At 36.6% G+C, this 15,965-nt stretch overlaps 1 protein-coding gene across 5 annotated transcripts in view; it reads right to left on the bottom strand.

Annotated features, from left to right (window-relative positions):
- Positions 1–15,965, bottom strand: part of RYR3 (ryanodine receptor 3) — a 241,646-nt gene that overhangs the window by 83,761 nt on the left and 141,920 nt on the right. For 3 of the 5 annotated variants that reach the window (XM_054826189.1, XM_054826187.1, XM_054826186.1), the window contains exons 41-46: positions 13,208–13,340; positions 12,074–12,177; positions 9,017–9,152; positions 4,395–4,575; positions 3,832–3,937; positions 2,556–2,676 (exon numbers count right to left, since the gene is read on the bottom strand). In XM_054826189.1, coding sequence (XP_054682164.1) covers positions 2,556–2,676; positions 3,832–3,937; positions 4,395–4,575; positions 9,017–9,152; positions 12,074–12,177; positions 13,208–13,340 — 781 coding nt within the window. The remainder of the gene's footprint in view (positions 1–2,555; positions 2,677–3,831; positions 3,938–4,394; positions 4,576–9,016; positions 9,153–12,073; positions 12,178–13,207; positions 13,341–15,965) is intronic. The other 2 variants (XM_054826190.1, XM_054826188.1) reach the window with 1 other exon arrangement.

Below are 15,965 nucleotides of genomic sequence, written 5' to 3' on the forward strand. Positions count from 1 at the left end.
CAACACAGAAGTTAACTGTACCACATAAAGCATCTCTGACTGCAAAGGGGAATAATTCTTGTGAAATGGAAAGGACAACAAAAGGAAGGGAAGGAGGATAAAGTTATTTTGCCCTAGAAGAAAATGACAGACTGGTAGTTTACAGCTCGTGGAACATGGAGAAATTAATAGGAAACATGGAGATCATATGCCATAAAACCCTTATCCTTCTGTTGAGTTAATGCTTTATAGAAAATTTCATCAGGCATGATTGTCTTGGAAGTTTTTTTGTGGAAATAAATCCACCCTGGCTAACCACAATGACCACTTCTAGGAAAGAATCAACAGTCACGTAACAAGAACACCATCATCAATACACCTCTGCACTCTGAACTCTGATTTTGAATTATGTTTGAGTTCCAGAGGGAAGAGGGTGAAAACTCCAGAGTCTTCACTGACTTCCCTTTAACAGGTACTGTTAAGAAGGCTGGTAGTTCCAGTGACAAAAGCTCAATTTCAACCTCAATGACAGGTGGGGATCCAGAGAGAACAGCTGGTCCATGCCGTGCCCTGGGTTCAGGTTTTCTATGTGTGCACACCATACACAATGTTTGAGTCTTCAGAGAGTGGTCTCATTCCCCAGAGGTGAGAATGGATGAATCAGAGTAGTAAGAGAAACAGACAGGTCCTACAGCCTCAACTCCATAGTGGCAACCCTTGAGGTACTGAGGAGGACCAAAGTCTTGGGGAAGGAGTGTATTCCTAGGAAGGAAGGATCTAACCTCTGAAGAGAAGAGCCACTCCTCCACCCTATGTCAGTATGTCCCATTGCACATAGCATTCTCCTATGGTAGACAGGGTCTCCAAGGATGTGAAGAAGCAGGCAGTGGAACCGGGATTAAGCACTAAGCTGAGTGGCTTCATGATATATGAGAGGATTCCGTGATAACTTGCCTACACCTTATGGGAGGACCTTGTGGGAGGCAGGTAAAGATCTCGAGTCTCAAAGGGTGGGTGCAGTAGTGGTGTAGAGAAAAGGAATTTAGTTAGACTGTACAGAAATAGTCTGCACCCTAATAAAAAAGAAATTGGGCTTCTAGGATTGAACATTGAGGTCGGAGTGGAACATTATACCTAGAAATTGGGGAAAAGGCAATAGGTGTGGAGGAGGATTTTCTTCAGATCAGGACAATGTCAAAGTGAATATGCCTGGGTTTCACTTCCTCTGAAAAGGCCAGGGAAGAAATAAACAGCACAGTTCCAAGAAACAGGAAAGGCAATTAAAATGCAATGTGCGTGTGCAATATTTTAATCAAGCAAGGACTAACAGGATTCTATAGTGAGTCATCAGTGACCTGGAGAAGGAAGCAAACAAAGGAGACTAAAAGGCTGTATACAACACCAGGTTATTCTGTATGGTTAAATCATTAACGAAACTGAGCGGGTAGAGTAGATACAGCTGCACTTCAATGCAGATAACTCTAAGCTAAGGCATCTGCAGAATAGTAAGACATGCCTATATGATGCTGAGCTTGGAACTGACATTACAAAGAGATCCTGAGGTCATCACTGAAATTCTGTGAAACTATCAGCTCAATGTGTAGCAGTGACCAACTAAGTCAAGAAGATACTGGGCACCATCAGAAAGGGGTATTTAGAATATGAGGGAGGGCATCATTTTGCTGCTATATAAAACAAAAAATTAATACATGAACCAAACTATTGTGTGCCTACATACACATGTGAGCATACAACCTGCTCACATCTTGTGTACATCCTACAGCTGTTTTCCACATCTCAGGACTGCAGAATAGAGATAGTAAAGGTACACAGAAGGGCAACTAAAATGATTCAGGCAATGGAGCAGTTATGATGAGAGACTAAGAAAAGCTGAGATTCTTCAGTTTGGCAAAATGAGGACTGAGAAAGCATATAACTGAGATTTAGAAAATTATTAATGTAGCTGACAAGGTAAATGAAGAACTGCTAAACACCAAATCCAAAAATACTACTATTCAAGGGTGTTAATTAAAACTAGTAGAGTATAAATTTAAAAAAAAAAAATGCTTAAAATGCTTCTTTATGTACCAAATAGTAAAATTCTGGAATTTATTGCCACAGTAGTTTATGGGTACAGACATTATTCCAAAGGGATCAGACACATTCTTCAACACCGGGTCTAGAAACATATTAACGGGCAGGGAGGTACATGCTAATCTCTCTAAACAAATAACTGGGTGATGTGGAAGTGCTAAGGGACTGAGTCCAAGCTTACACATTCTACCTAAAGAGATAGCACCTCTACGGCCACTACTGGAGACAAAGTACTGGGGATGGACAGCCCATTGGTGTGATCCTGTGAAGTACTTCTTATGTTACTTGCTCCTGCGGAGCAGAGAATGTTATCTGTTCTACTGGAGCAGCTCTAATTCATACGTGTCTAACTAAAAATCTGAAAAACAGTTCTCTGCTTGCACTCAAATCTAACAAAACTGTTCTATTTTACAGCTGAAGGCTTATGTGCCAAAAGATTTTTATAAAAAGATTAACTGGTCTTATAAAAGTATTGAAGTTACCTTTGTTAACTGTTGACAGCTTTAGTGGTATACTTATAATCCCAACCAAATCTTCAGTTGGCACTAGAGATCGAAGGATTGACCTGATTCGAATAGCTTCCCCTTTTCCACTTTGAATAAGCTGTTAGAAAAAGTTTAATCAATTAATAAATTTAGTACTGAGGGACATAAGAAAAATTTCCTCAAAATACTGACATTAATATATTTTTTTTCTAACATTGGAAAAAAATGCACAGAAATTCAGTTTATCCCAGCACTCTAATGGAGTTGCCAATTTTCAGCTGATTCTACTTTTGATTTTGCCCTAATTTTGATATCATATCAATAATTTCACAATATTATAAATTCTCAATAGCACAAAAAACCTCCACATGGATACGATTCCTAAACCAATCAGATAAAGTGATGAAACTGAAAATTTCTGAAAGACTCATGTTACTTACAGAACCTATGGTGACAGGTTTTGAGTTTGTCTCTTTATACTATGAACAGACGCAAACCTGTCTGACACATCTACACATTTTCTATTATTTCCATGTGGAAATAACACATTCACAACCGATGTCCCCGACAAGCTCTTGCAGTCATTTTCCTAACATGAAACTACTATCTCCGGCAACAGCTACAGGCAGCTTTACAGCTAATAGAGTTAATAGCTTTGGTAATAGGACGCAGGGAGGCTACAAGCCAAATTTCTTGCTTCTTATTGTATTGAGATGCATACTGCATTTTCAGCTGGAGTTATGCTACTACAGAATTTTAAATACTGGCAAGCAAAAGTCAGTCTAACTAAAACCAGGTCTTGCATGTGGCTGTTACGTGCATTACAGGCAAAACAGTTATTTTACATATTTTTCCATGTATTCATGTGGTGTAGATACCATATTTCATCAGTGCACACAAAAGCAGCACCGTATCACTTTCTTATGAAAGAGATTTTTATGGCTTTCTAGAGAACAGTAAAGGGCCAATTTCAGAAATTTATTGCATTGATAGTATAAATGCGCAACACTAGTAGTTCATCTTTGCTTTGATTCCAGAGTCATACAAAAATTCTCAAAATCTTAGATAAATAAAAAAGCATAAGGAATCAAAAGGCCACGATTCTTTATAAACTGCTTGCAGGGAACACATCTGTCTAAATACAGCGAGAAATGCAATAAAGTCCCCCTTCTGAAGGGAAGAAGCCTTTGAATAGAGGACGCTTTAGTTAGACATGTACAGTCCTGTTTGCAAATCTCCTACATTTTCTGAGCAAGTGAGAAAATGAACTTACATGCATTTCTGGTGCACAGCGTCCAAGTAAATCTATGAGAGCTGAGTAAAATGACATGATTGCATTGCCCATGTGCACAATCTCCTCCTCTGCGTCATCATCATCACTAAAAGGTAAACAATACCAGTGAGCATTTTTGCTAATGTAAGTTTATAGCTCCTTTCTGGAGCTAGATCCCTGATCCAGAGACTATTAATCAGATATAGTAATTTCCTCTGGCTCTGGATTACAGAGTTTTTATCCCTAGAGTAAGCACGCAACTGAACAGTAATAACTGACTTCATACAAGCCTTCTGTCTTCCTCTTTACCTTTAGCTTCATTCCACAACAGCCTTCTCCTTTATTTTGTCCTTCAGGCTTCTTCTGTTCTGTAACTCTTATTTGACTTTTATCTAGCTCATGCTTTATGAATTCCATACGACAATTGCTTGTGGGTGTGAATCTCTAATGCTCTATGCTTGTATAATGCTTTACACACCAGGACCTATTATCCACATATTACAAGCATGATTAAACCAGCTATTAAATCATCATTTGCCAAACAAGCATTCACATTTACTTACCCTTCTCTTTTATATGCCTGGGAGGGAAGGTCACGAGTAGGATTCTCTGAGATCCTGATAGCTTCCTGCATAGCTGCCAGCAAACCATTTCCTCCCTCTCCCCTAAGGTCTGGTCCAAAGCACTCTGGCCGTCGAATAAGGAGCTTGACAACAACGCTTGCGTTTTCCTCAACACTTTCACCTGAGGACCAAAAAGAGATCTCAGAACTATACATACTTTCTCCTGAACGGTATCCTTAAGTCAGAAGACAAGAAAATTTACCCTAAATTTTATAAAATATAAATCAAATCCTCATCCTTCTTTTTGAAAACAAAAATGTGTCAAGTTGGTGGCATTGGATGTGTTTTATCAAAAATAAACCAAGGTTTAAAAGTAACAGTGTAGACTTGCCTTGCAAAGGCTTTACTACACTCAATCTAGAAATCTTCAATTTAGAAGGTTAATTTGCTTTTTATGGCAAAAAGTACTCTATCTGGTACAAAGGCTAATAGTCCCAAGAAGTCTGCTATTGGGAAGGGGGGGAAGGAATTTTTGATTCCAGCCAACTGCCCCCCCACACACACACACTTCAGCCTCCTGCTCTGTCCCCTCTTCTGCGGGACAGGGAGAAAACAGAAGGAAGGTGTCACAGCCCATGGATTGAGGTAACGACTGCCTAGTAGAGAAAGCAAAAGCTATGCATGCAAGCAAAGCAAAAGGACAAATTCATTCACTGCTTCCCAGGCAGATGCTCCTAGAAAGCAGGGCATCAACACACGTAATGGTTGTTTGGGAAGACAAGCACCATAACCACAAAATGTCCCCTTCTTCCTCCCCCTTTCCCTGAGCTTTTATTGCTGAACACAACATCACGGTATGGAATATCCCTTTAGTCAGTTGGGGTCAGCTGTCCCAGCTGTGTCCCCTCCCAATCTCTTGCCCACCCTGAACCTACTCACTGGGGCTGGGGAAGAAGGGAAAGGGGCTGCGTGGGGAAAGAAATGAGAAAGCCTTCATGCTGCACAAGCACTGCTCAGCAACAGTCAAAACATTGATATGTTATCAATACTGTTGTAGCCTTAAACGAAAAGCACAGCACTTTACGGGTTGCTATGAAGAAAGTTAATTCCATCCCAGCCAGATCTAGTACAGAGCATGAGAGTTATTTGATTTTTAATGGGGCACCTGAAGCAAGGAATGCTGCTTAACATGATGCCCATAGTACTTCATCAGTGGAAAACTCATCTCAGAGTTTAATCTTCTCAGTATGACCAAAGAATAACAAATTGTATTTTAGGTTAAATATATCTAGAGTAAAATCTCCTGATTCTTCCTACTGCATATTTTAATATTTGTTAAATCTGCTGCTTCCTATTTAAAGCCTGAAACTGAATATTTAATTTTTCTATATACAAAAATCACATTCAAATGAGTTTTAAAGGTCATGGCTTGCCTGAAACATCTCAATTTATAACAGCTTTGTGTGGAAAAATATATGTATATTTGAAAAGGGAAAAAAGTGGGTTTAATTATTGTATAAATTCAGTACAGGTAGATAGGTTGTGATCTAGATGCTTGCTGAAAAAAAGTCATCAGGAAAAGGAACCTTCATGTAAATGAACTCTTTGTATGTAACTAACTGCTTTTTGGACTGCAGTCAGTGGCATGATAGGAATAATAATTGGGTCAAAATCTCAGCTAATGGTTAAATGCAACTGTTTAGAAATTCACAGTGGCTACCTTATAAGAATACTGATAATCTGTAGAAAGAGATGAAATTAATGGGGCATGTAGGAAGAAAACAAATTACAGGAAAAGAAACAGTTCACAGTCACTGAACTTGTGATGTCGGTGGCTTGGGTCATCAGTATCTATATTTTACATGCAAGCTAGAATACTAAACCAGTACAGAAACACAAATAGCAAGTTTATATTAAACTGAATTTTTCAGCTTTAGCAGCCACAAAAAGTAGGATTAGAAAGTGTGGTTTTGCTGAGAGCAGCAGTGATGCTACTGGGAAGTCAGTCAATGGAAGGCAATGGTAGGTGAGATAACTGGGACTGACTGGCTCTAGGAGGAGCAGCTAAACACTTTGAACATTTCAATCTTGTATTTTTCCCACTTAAAACTCCAGTATGATCTTGATATGGAACACAGGATGAGACAAAACAGCCTCAAGTTGCACCAGGGGAGGTTTAGATTTGATATTAGGAAAAATATCTTCACCAAAAGGGCTGTTAAGCATTGGAACAGGCTGCCCAGGGAAGCGGTTGAGTCACATGTAGATGTGGTGCTTAGGGACATGGCTTAGTGGTGGACTGGGCAGTGTTAGGTTAACAGTTGGACTTGATGATCTTAAAGGTCTTTTCCAACCTACATGATTCCATGATTCTATGCCCCAACTACTGACTTTGCATAGATTCTTTCTCTCTCTCTTTCTCTCTCTCTCTTTCTCCTTTTCATTCACCTTATTGTCATACTGCAGGGCAAAGGCAGGATTTTAAATCTTAAAGTCAACAATTTTAGTTCCATTTGGTTAAAACCTTCTAAGTGAAGATTTTTAAAATAATGAATTAAGTAAAATCTAATATAAAAAAATTCACTACATACCTCTCTAGACATACAAACGATCATCAAAACATGTACAACATTCATCTACAGTTATCAGATGATCCTGAATTCTTGCAGGTTTCATGTATCTTTTGAGGAGGCAAATACAAAGCCCCCTTAAAAACTGTAGGGGGCTGTTCGAATCCATATTGCAGAATAAAATAGCAAATAGAAATAAAATTATAAAATGTAATTTATTTTTAGTTTAATAAAAGCACTACCAATATTGTTTTCAGAGGCTCATTTCCAATACAGTTTAGATCTAGATATTAAAAATTTATCTTAATTCGGGCGGTTTTCAACACACCAGCGATAGCTTCGCGAGGAGTGCAATTTAGAGTAAAAGCAAGTGGGTATCATCAAAAACCACTTGCAGGTAGTTTTAATTTAGAATGTGCAGGAATGAAACTTACTTTAAGCCCAGAGGGGTCAAATTAACCTTTAACATTGCTCTATGGAAGTCAATAAAAGTTTATCAAGAATTAATTAGTCTATATTTTCAATTTACAAGTTCTTGTACATGCATTTGCCACTAGAATCTTATTCTGACCTTTTCTGTACATATTTCTTTTCCATATCCCTTCTGATGGGATACCAAACTGCTGAAAATAGCTTTAATATCTTGCAGTCTGCTCTAATTTACCTCACAGGCCAAGTTAATGAAGAATTTTGCTTGAAGAAAGAAGTTTTGCTTATTCCCAAGATTCATTGGCCAGAATAAAAATTCGTTCATTTGTTTATAAGTGTGTGTGTGTGTGCGCGTTACTTTTATCTCAACAACCCCAATATTTTACTAATCTATATTTGTAATTGTCCTCTCAAGCAGAGGACACAGAGAAATTAGTAATCTGATTTTCTAAAGTGCCATCTCCAAAACTACCATAATAAGAAGGGTTGAAACCCCAACCATAACTGTTTTACTCAGAAAAAAGCAGCTGAAACACTTGAAACTAAAAATTAATTCTACTAGCTAGCAGTCCACCCAGCAAAGTTAGTCTTCATACTAAATAAACTATTGCAAGTAAGATCAAAATTATCTTCATCTAATTATACAGAGTACTGTTAATATTTATTTATAAAATCAACAACGGAAACCACACATTTTTTTAACCTCAGTGATGACTACTTCTACATTTCTTATATCACAGGAGTTTGTCAAGTTAGTTTAGCAGCTCGCTTGATAGCTACAGGCTTATCAACTAATGCGTGTCAGGCATGTTTACTGAACTGAACAGTAAATACATTTAGTGTTTCTGTTTCAGGTATTTTTTACTAATTTCAGACCAACAGTATGTGAATAGAATAGACAAAATCTAAAGATTGGACTATTTAAAATTATTTCCCTTCTGGCTGTCCCTAGCTGTCCTCTAAAACACTTTCCATCTTGGCAGACCAGATAGGTGGCGAACAGACAAATCTTTTGATCTCATCTAATCTCTAATCTAAATTACTGGTTGGATGAAAAAAAAAATCCACATGAACTGGAGGATGCCTTTTTTTTGGTGACATTCAGATAATCTAAATTTGATTTTAGCATATTTGTTTCATAAATTTCAAAAGGAAATTGCTCATAGAAACAAGTACAAGGTAGTTATCAAAGGAGAAGATTTTTTCTTTTTTTAACATATCAAATATAAGGTACACAGTCAGGTTGTTTTACAAACTGTTCCCTCAGAACTACGTAAATGTGACCTATCGGAAATTTGCTTTTTGTAATGCAAAATGCCTTAACTACAAACCTTTAAATCTCCCAGTGGTATAGTGGCCACAAAAGGTCTAAAGTAAGCGCTTACCGGTTATGTTTATAACCAGCAGATGTGGTATATGTAAATACCACAGTTTACTTACTGAAAGAATTCCTAAACATCATTTGCTACCTTAACCGGTAGCAGCACATACTAATAATCTTGTATTTCTGATGAGAACAGTATGCATTAACCTTTCTTCATGCATTAACACATTTTTATGGTTAGAAAAGTAGTTTTAAGGAAACCTGATGATGGAATTTGGATGCCAAGAAATTACACTTACTGTTAACAAATACTGCAAATCTTAAGAATGACAGGTAACGTTCACCCTCTATTGGATTCCATCCAATGTCTGGATATCCTTTAGCCAGCAATACCGGACAACTCTGCAGGCCACAACCCGCCAAGTAGGTTACAACCTATAATACAGAAGCAATCATTTATTCATGTGTTTAGAAATAAATTTCTAAAAATAAGTATGAAACAAAATGAACTTAGTAACTTTTTTTAATAACAATGCTTTTATATAGTAGGCATTTCACCTACTAAACTATCAACATAGCTCATTATTGCATCAGCCTTAGCTTCTAAGTCTTAGTCTTGCTTTTGATGATGAAAAAAGTCAAACACTCTTTATTTCTGAAGTTACTTAATTATATGATGACACAAAAATACAACAAGACAACAACATGAACAAATGTGGAATGTGAAAAGTAGAATAAAATGTTGTGAAATTCAGATTTTTTTTTTTACAATACATAAAGAAAAGTGAAAATACTATTTAGCAATTTTAAAAATCACATCAATAACCATGTATGGCTAATTTGTTACAACAACAAAATAAATGTTTCATCAAAAGTTTATTTACTGTAATTCCAATTTTAATAGATATGCAAACAATTACATTTTTCAGAAGACTGATAAATATCATTGAATAGTTTTAAGAGTCCAGATAACCAGAGAGATTAAAATTTTTGGTAATATTTAAATTCCTAACACAACATTTCTTTTCAAGAGGAATATCTTTAATGAAGAGAAATCTTTGAGAAATGATGACAAATTTCATTAATTATAGTAAACTAAATTTCTGAAACATGTACAGAATGATTTCTCAATCATTTAAAAGGAAATTTGCAGATAACCACACAAACATATAATTTTTGTTTTTATTTTAAATACACAAAGGACAACATACGAACATGATTATAGTACTTAAATATATTTTGAAATATGTAATGAACATCAAGAAACTTTCATGAACCTGTAAAAAGAGATGCACGTTATCATTTCTTACAATGGAAGGCAGCCAAAAATGGGTGGCAAACGGGAGACAGCTTTTTCTATTTGGAAAAGGGACATATGTTATTCTGCTCAAGCACCCTATAGCAATTCCACCATCCATTATATCGTATTTAGTCATTATCTAATGCCCTAAGAGAGAAACTAGTTATGAATTCAGGACAAATTATACTTCTGCTGATACAGCATCCAAGTTGCCTCCAAAGGGCTGCAACAGAGGAAAAATGGGCTGATGTGAAAAATTTGCTTATTACAGTACGCAGAATGGAAGTTTCTCGGTGCACTTGCTGGAAAAAGCATGCAATTCCTAACAGGACTCGACAGTTTTCTAGTATCCATTCAGAAGATATTAGTGAATACACACTTGTAGGAATCTAGAGATGCAGCTCATACAGAATGTGAGAAAACCAGTAGAATAAATCTCTTCTCCATTTCTTTTCAGATTTTATAATGCCACCACCAAACCCCTTAATTTTAATCTATTCAGTTCACTACACTATGTCATCAGGCCACGGGATACTTTTCTTGCTGAATCCTCTACCTTCCGCACATTTACACATTTGCAGTTAAAAAGAGATCAAATTTGCAATGGCAAAAGTTCAAAAGTTAAGTTGCTTAAGTGTAATTTATTTTCTCTGAACACAGGCATTATGGTGAAAACTTTAGTCACACAGAAACGCTGTATCACTCTCTCAGTAGGGTATGTATGCCACATTCATCGAACTGATAGCTATACAGTATTCGTTTTTTCTTGTTATTCAGTATATAGATTTATTTACTGAATAACGTCTGCACATACTGCACAAGTTATTGACTTACCAAAGTTAATATATTCCAGCCAATGCATTACCATTCTACAGCTAAAATGACTGATGAATTTGGGAAGCCCAGCCTGAGACACATACACCCTGAGCTTACAGCATAAAATACTGTGTAGGTTGCAGCTGATATCTGTTACTGTTTGACCATTTGGCACTTGTATGGTGCCAAGTATTCCAAGGTAAGCAATCAATAAATCAGGAACACACAGTTAATGGTCAGCAGTGAAATTCAGTTTAGGTGACTTGCCCTACAGTACTTTTCATGAAAATATAAGACAGTCGCTGGTGGCATTCCAGTCACTAATGGTGTATCCCAAGGGTTGATACTGGGGCCAATACTGTTTAATATCTTTATTAATGACAGGACAGAGTGCATTCTCAGCAATTTTGCAGGTGATACAAAATTGATAATTGTTCTCAATGCTACCTTTAGCTAATTAGTATATTCCTGCGCACTCTCACACTCTTCCCATTCGTGTTCTTGTTTCTGTCTTCTTCTAGCTATCCCCCATTATACATTCAGTTATTTCCATTTCCCAGCTTTTCCTCTCCCACAGCATATGCTGATCACAAACACCCGCACAAACTGTTCTGCTCCCATCACAGGACTCTCCCATACTGCACAGCGGCTTTCCCTGTGCTAACCTATCATTTAGGTGCTTAACTGTCTCCTCCATTTATATTAAACCCTGCCTTCTGTTTTCCATTCCCCAATGCTGTGATAGCACATATCGCTTCGTTTCTCTGCTTTTCTCTTCTGATTGTGCATCCATCTTCCAACTCTTGATCTGTTTTCCTTCCTGGATATACAAAGAACTTCCATGCCATCAATCTCTATGATTTACTCAAGCCAAAAGACCTGCTTCCTGTCTTCACATTATCCTCTTAATTCTCAAATTTGCTCCTCCCCAAACAGTGTTTCTTGATATGTTTTTCTCCTATTTCATGCCTTTTTTCTTGTCATCCTTTCTACCTGGTAACAATAGTGAAAGGATGCAGAAGATAGAAAAAAATTCTCTTTTGCTGTGACTCCCACTAAGCTTAAAGCAAAATCAGGGAAAATACCAATCAATCAATCTTACCTTGAGACTGCACATACCTAGAGAAAGTATTTCTGAGGAGATATATCCAAAAATTACTATGGTCAAACTTGCCCTTTTCCCTTCTAGCACAAGTACGTCCTTTAATAAATAGGTAAACAGGTCAGAGTGCTCACTTACCTTATCGAGATCTGGCTCCTCCAATGCTAGTGCAAGCTCATTATTGTCCATTACAGAGGCCGCTGCAACATCTAGTGGTGTTGAACCTCTCATTGAAGGAAATGCTGCAGAAGAAAGTTAATACACAATAAATAAATTAAATTAAATTTGCAGTAATCACAGACATGCAGCAGAGGGCAGCAATCACACTGGAATCTAGAACATAAATATATTAATAGTACGTTCTATGGCTGTTCTTCAATCAAGAACATGGTTAACTGTTTGGAATTATGTTAAAATAAATTCTGGGGTTTTTTTGTTTCTGACTTAACATCCATATCTATAAACATACTCATCCACACTGGTTTTAAATGCAGATGAAGAAATCGGTATTAACAAAATAGGAAATCACAGGAATATTATACTATTTCTTTAGCAGAGCAACATGTTAACTATGTAATTGTGCACAACCCTCTCACTTCATGATTTTAAAATATTGCTATATTCAGCTAAAAGAGACATTTTCAAGCTTCAACGTTACCTGTTTTCTTTCTTTTAGTCTTAACCCATTTTCTGTGTTTAATATAGGCAAATGCAGGCATCGATGCTGTCTTGCCTTGCTATATCTTACTAATATAGCCATCTATTTAGCCAAGACAATTTTTCTTGTGTTACAAAATCTTGTGCACATACATTAAAAAAAATATACATTCGGTGTTCCAAAGGAAAAATATGAAATTTACATCAGTGACCTAAACTTTAGAGGGAAGGAAAATGAAACCAGATGAAACAGGCAAGCACCATAAAGTTAAATTTAAATTTAATAAAGTTAAAGTTAATTTAATCTTAGGTTTCCAATCACAACTATATTGAATGGGAAAAAAATGCCAAACTGTATGGATTTAATCCTGAATTTTTCAAGATATTTAAAAACACGGATTTAGACTATTCTGTTTCTAATACAATTCACAGAAACATAAGGATGAAAGTAAATGGGGGAAAAAAAAAAAGAGTTAGAGGTGAAACCACAAAGTGGTTTAAGCTTCACAGAGGTTTCATCACATGCTTCAACTTGCTATGCAAATTAGATACTGGTCTTGTGATATCGCAGCTCCTCCTGGTCTTGCTTTTAGCTGTTACAGCTACATGACGTACCCAGTCCAACACTGCTGTTTTGCAGTAAGTAACTAAGATGCTCAAACATGGCCTTTTGGTTTTGACGACTAATTCGACAGAAGTAGCACAGGAATCGACAACAGCTTGCCACCATCTTAGGAAAAACGATCTGCTGAAGAAGAAAGTTGATAAAGCAGTGAAATATGTTAATTACCAATCTGTTCCAATTCCTCTTCCTGCGCTCCTAACAAGGAAAGTATAGTGAAGTTACCAAGGTGATAAGCAGCTGACAGTTTTGCTTCTAACTTAAGAAAGGACCTGCGTTTCCTTTTAACTTTTGTATTCATGAGGCGATTCATGAAGTTTAAAATATTGAAAAATCTTTTTGCAGAGGACTACAGAGGACATGTAAGGGCAGAAACCAGAGAAATAATTCTCATCAGAGCAATTTGCAGACTAACAAATGCAGTCATACAAAAACTCTATCTTAATAGCACTATGATCACAAGGTCAACCCCAATATTAGGTCATAGCAGAATAAAGAATATTCAAGAACTTTAGTTTATTCTCCCATATTACAATAAGAATATACAGTCTTCATATAAAACATTTCTAGAAGACCCCTATGGTGTTCAATGATAAGAGGAAACAAAACATTAAATTGCATTAACTATCCAATGCTTGTAAAACAAAAAACCCCAACACTTTACTTGCTGCACTTTATGTGCAAGGATTTTTCCTCTGAAAATAAAATAATTTCATCTGTAGCACTCATGAAATAATGTTTCACAAGTTGCAATTAGTCATAACATCTTCTGAGATGAACAAGCTATGCCATTCTGACATTTTACTGAAAGGAGCTGAAAGAACAAGATCAAAAATCATGGGACAGATATTTGATGCTTGTTTAAAGGTTTTCCTATCTGATTTATTAAATTTACCATTATATAGCAGTTTTTAAAAAGTGTCAAGTTCAGTTGCAGTTCTATGTCGTAAGGATACTCACAAAATTAATGAGAAAATTCATGACCATCAAAACCAGTAAGAATTTTTTTAAATGTTACCTTCTTAACAACACAAGTCTAATTCATTCCCAGAAGTGCAACCTTTTCACTTAATGACACAACAATCTTGCAAAAAAAATTATTATGTAATTAAAAGCTATATGATATGTATTATCTTTTCAAGACATCAGGTGCACTTCCCAACTTCCAGAGACTTGATGAACCGTAGTTTTACTTCAGCACAGTTTTTTTGCTAATATATGTGGTTCGTTGGCCTATTCCAGTCAAGAAGGAGCTATTATGTACAAGCAGCATTATATATGATTTCTGTTTTTTAAATGTAGGGTAGATGAAAATTAATGATTCATGGAAACATTCAGCAAAGATTCCACCCCCCAAATTTATGGGTATTTTAACAGAATGTGTGACATAACTTTAGAAAATTACAGTAACAGCAATACTGTTAAAAATTGTCATTTTAGAAATTTCTCATTTGTCCTGGTTTCGGCTGAGATATAGAGTTAATTTTCTTTCTAGTAGCCAGTATAGCATTGTGGTTTGGATTTAGGATGAGAATAATGTCGATAACACACTGATGTTTATAGTTGTTGCTAGGTAGTTGTAGTGTCTACACTAAGTCAAGGACTTTTCAGCTTCCCACGCCCTGCCAGGTGCCCAAGAAGCTGGGAGAGCACAGCCAGGACAGCTGACCCAGGGCGGCCAAAGGGAGATTCCCTACCATAGAACGTCACGCTCCCTATATAACTGGGGAAGCTAGCTGGGAGGTGGGATCGCTGCTCAGAAATGGACTGGGCATCAGGTTGTTTTATTTTCCTTCTGCATACGGTAAGCAATTGCATTTGTGCATTATTATTATTATTATTATTTTTGTTGTTGTTGCTGCTGTTATTATTATTACTACTACTACTATTATTATTCTCTTCTTTTGTTATCCTATTAAACTATCTTTATCTCAACCCAGGAGTTTTTGTTTTCATTCTCCTCATCCCTCTGGAGGGTGGGCAGGGTGAGCGAGTGGCTGTGTGGTGCTTAGCTGCCAGCTGAGGCAAAACCATGACATCATTATTGACAGGAATACATATGAATATGGAATTCTAAAACTTTCAATCAGTAAGAAATAATTTTGTAGTAAAACAATTCAATCACGACAGCCAAAAAGTATGTTGCTCAGGATTCTCTGAATGAACAACCAACACCAGAAGCCAACATATTAGCATTCCGAAATTATAAGATCTAAAGACATAGACTCTAAAATAACTATTTTAGGCATTAAGATGCACACTAAAACCTAACTGTGATGGAAATGTTGAAAGCTTGCCCAAGTATTTTCTGGGATATAAATTTTACCAATGAAGTATCTTTCCAGGGTTTTGTTAGCCAGTACTAGCAAAATACTTCTAAGGTACTGAGATACCTTCAGCCACACCATATTCCACAGATCTCCTCACCTGTTTCTGACTCATTTATTAATAGCACAGCTGGAAAGAAGCATAAATTTTCTTCAGTTTGAACTGACAAGTTTTTACCTTCTCACCATTCCTTCAGAGAAGTGTGAACTATAACACTGTCACTACATGTCTCACTACAGCCTCATGATAAAATCACTAATCTAAGAAGCTGGAGATCTAGCTTAAACCATCTGCTGCCACAACGTAGGAAAATGCCCAATCCCTAAACCAGAGACTACATGGCATGGTTGCTCATTCCATCTCTTGAAGCTATAACAATGAACAGAAAGAAATGTCCATGAAGCTGGAAAGAGAAAACAAAAG

Source organism: Grus americana, chromosome 5 (genome assembly GCF_028858705.1).
Source record: "Grus americana isolate bGruAme1 chromosome 5, bGruAme1.mat, whole genome shotgun sequence".
NCBI lineage: Eukaryota > Metazoa > Chordata > Aves > Gruiformes > Gruidae > Grus > Grus americana.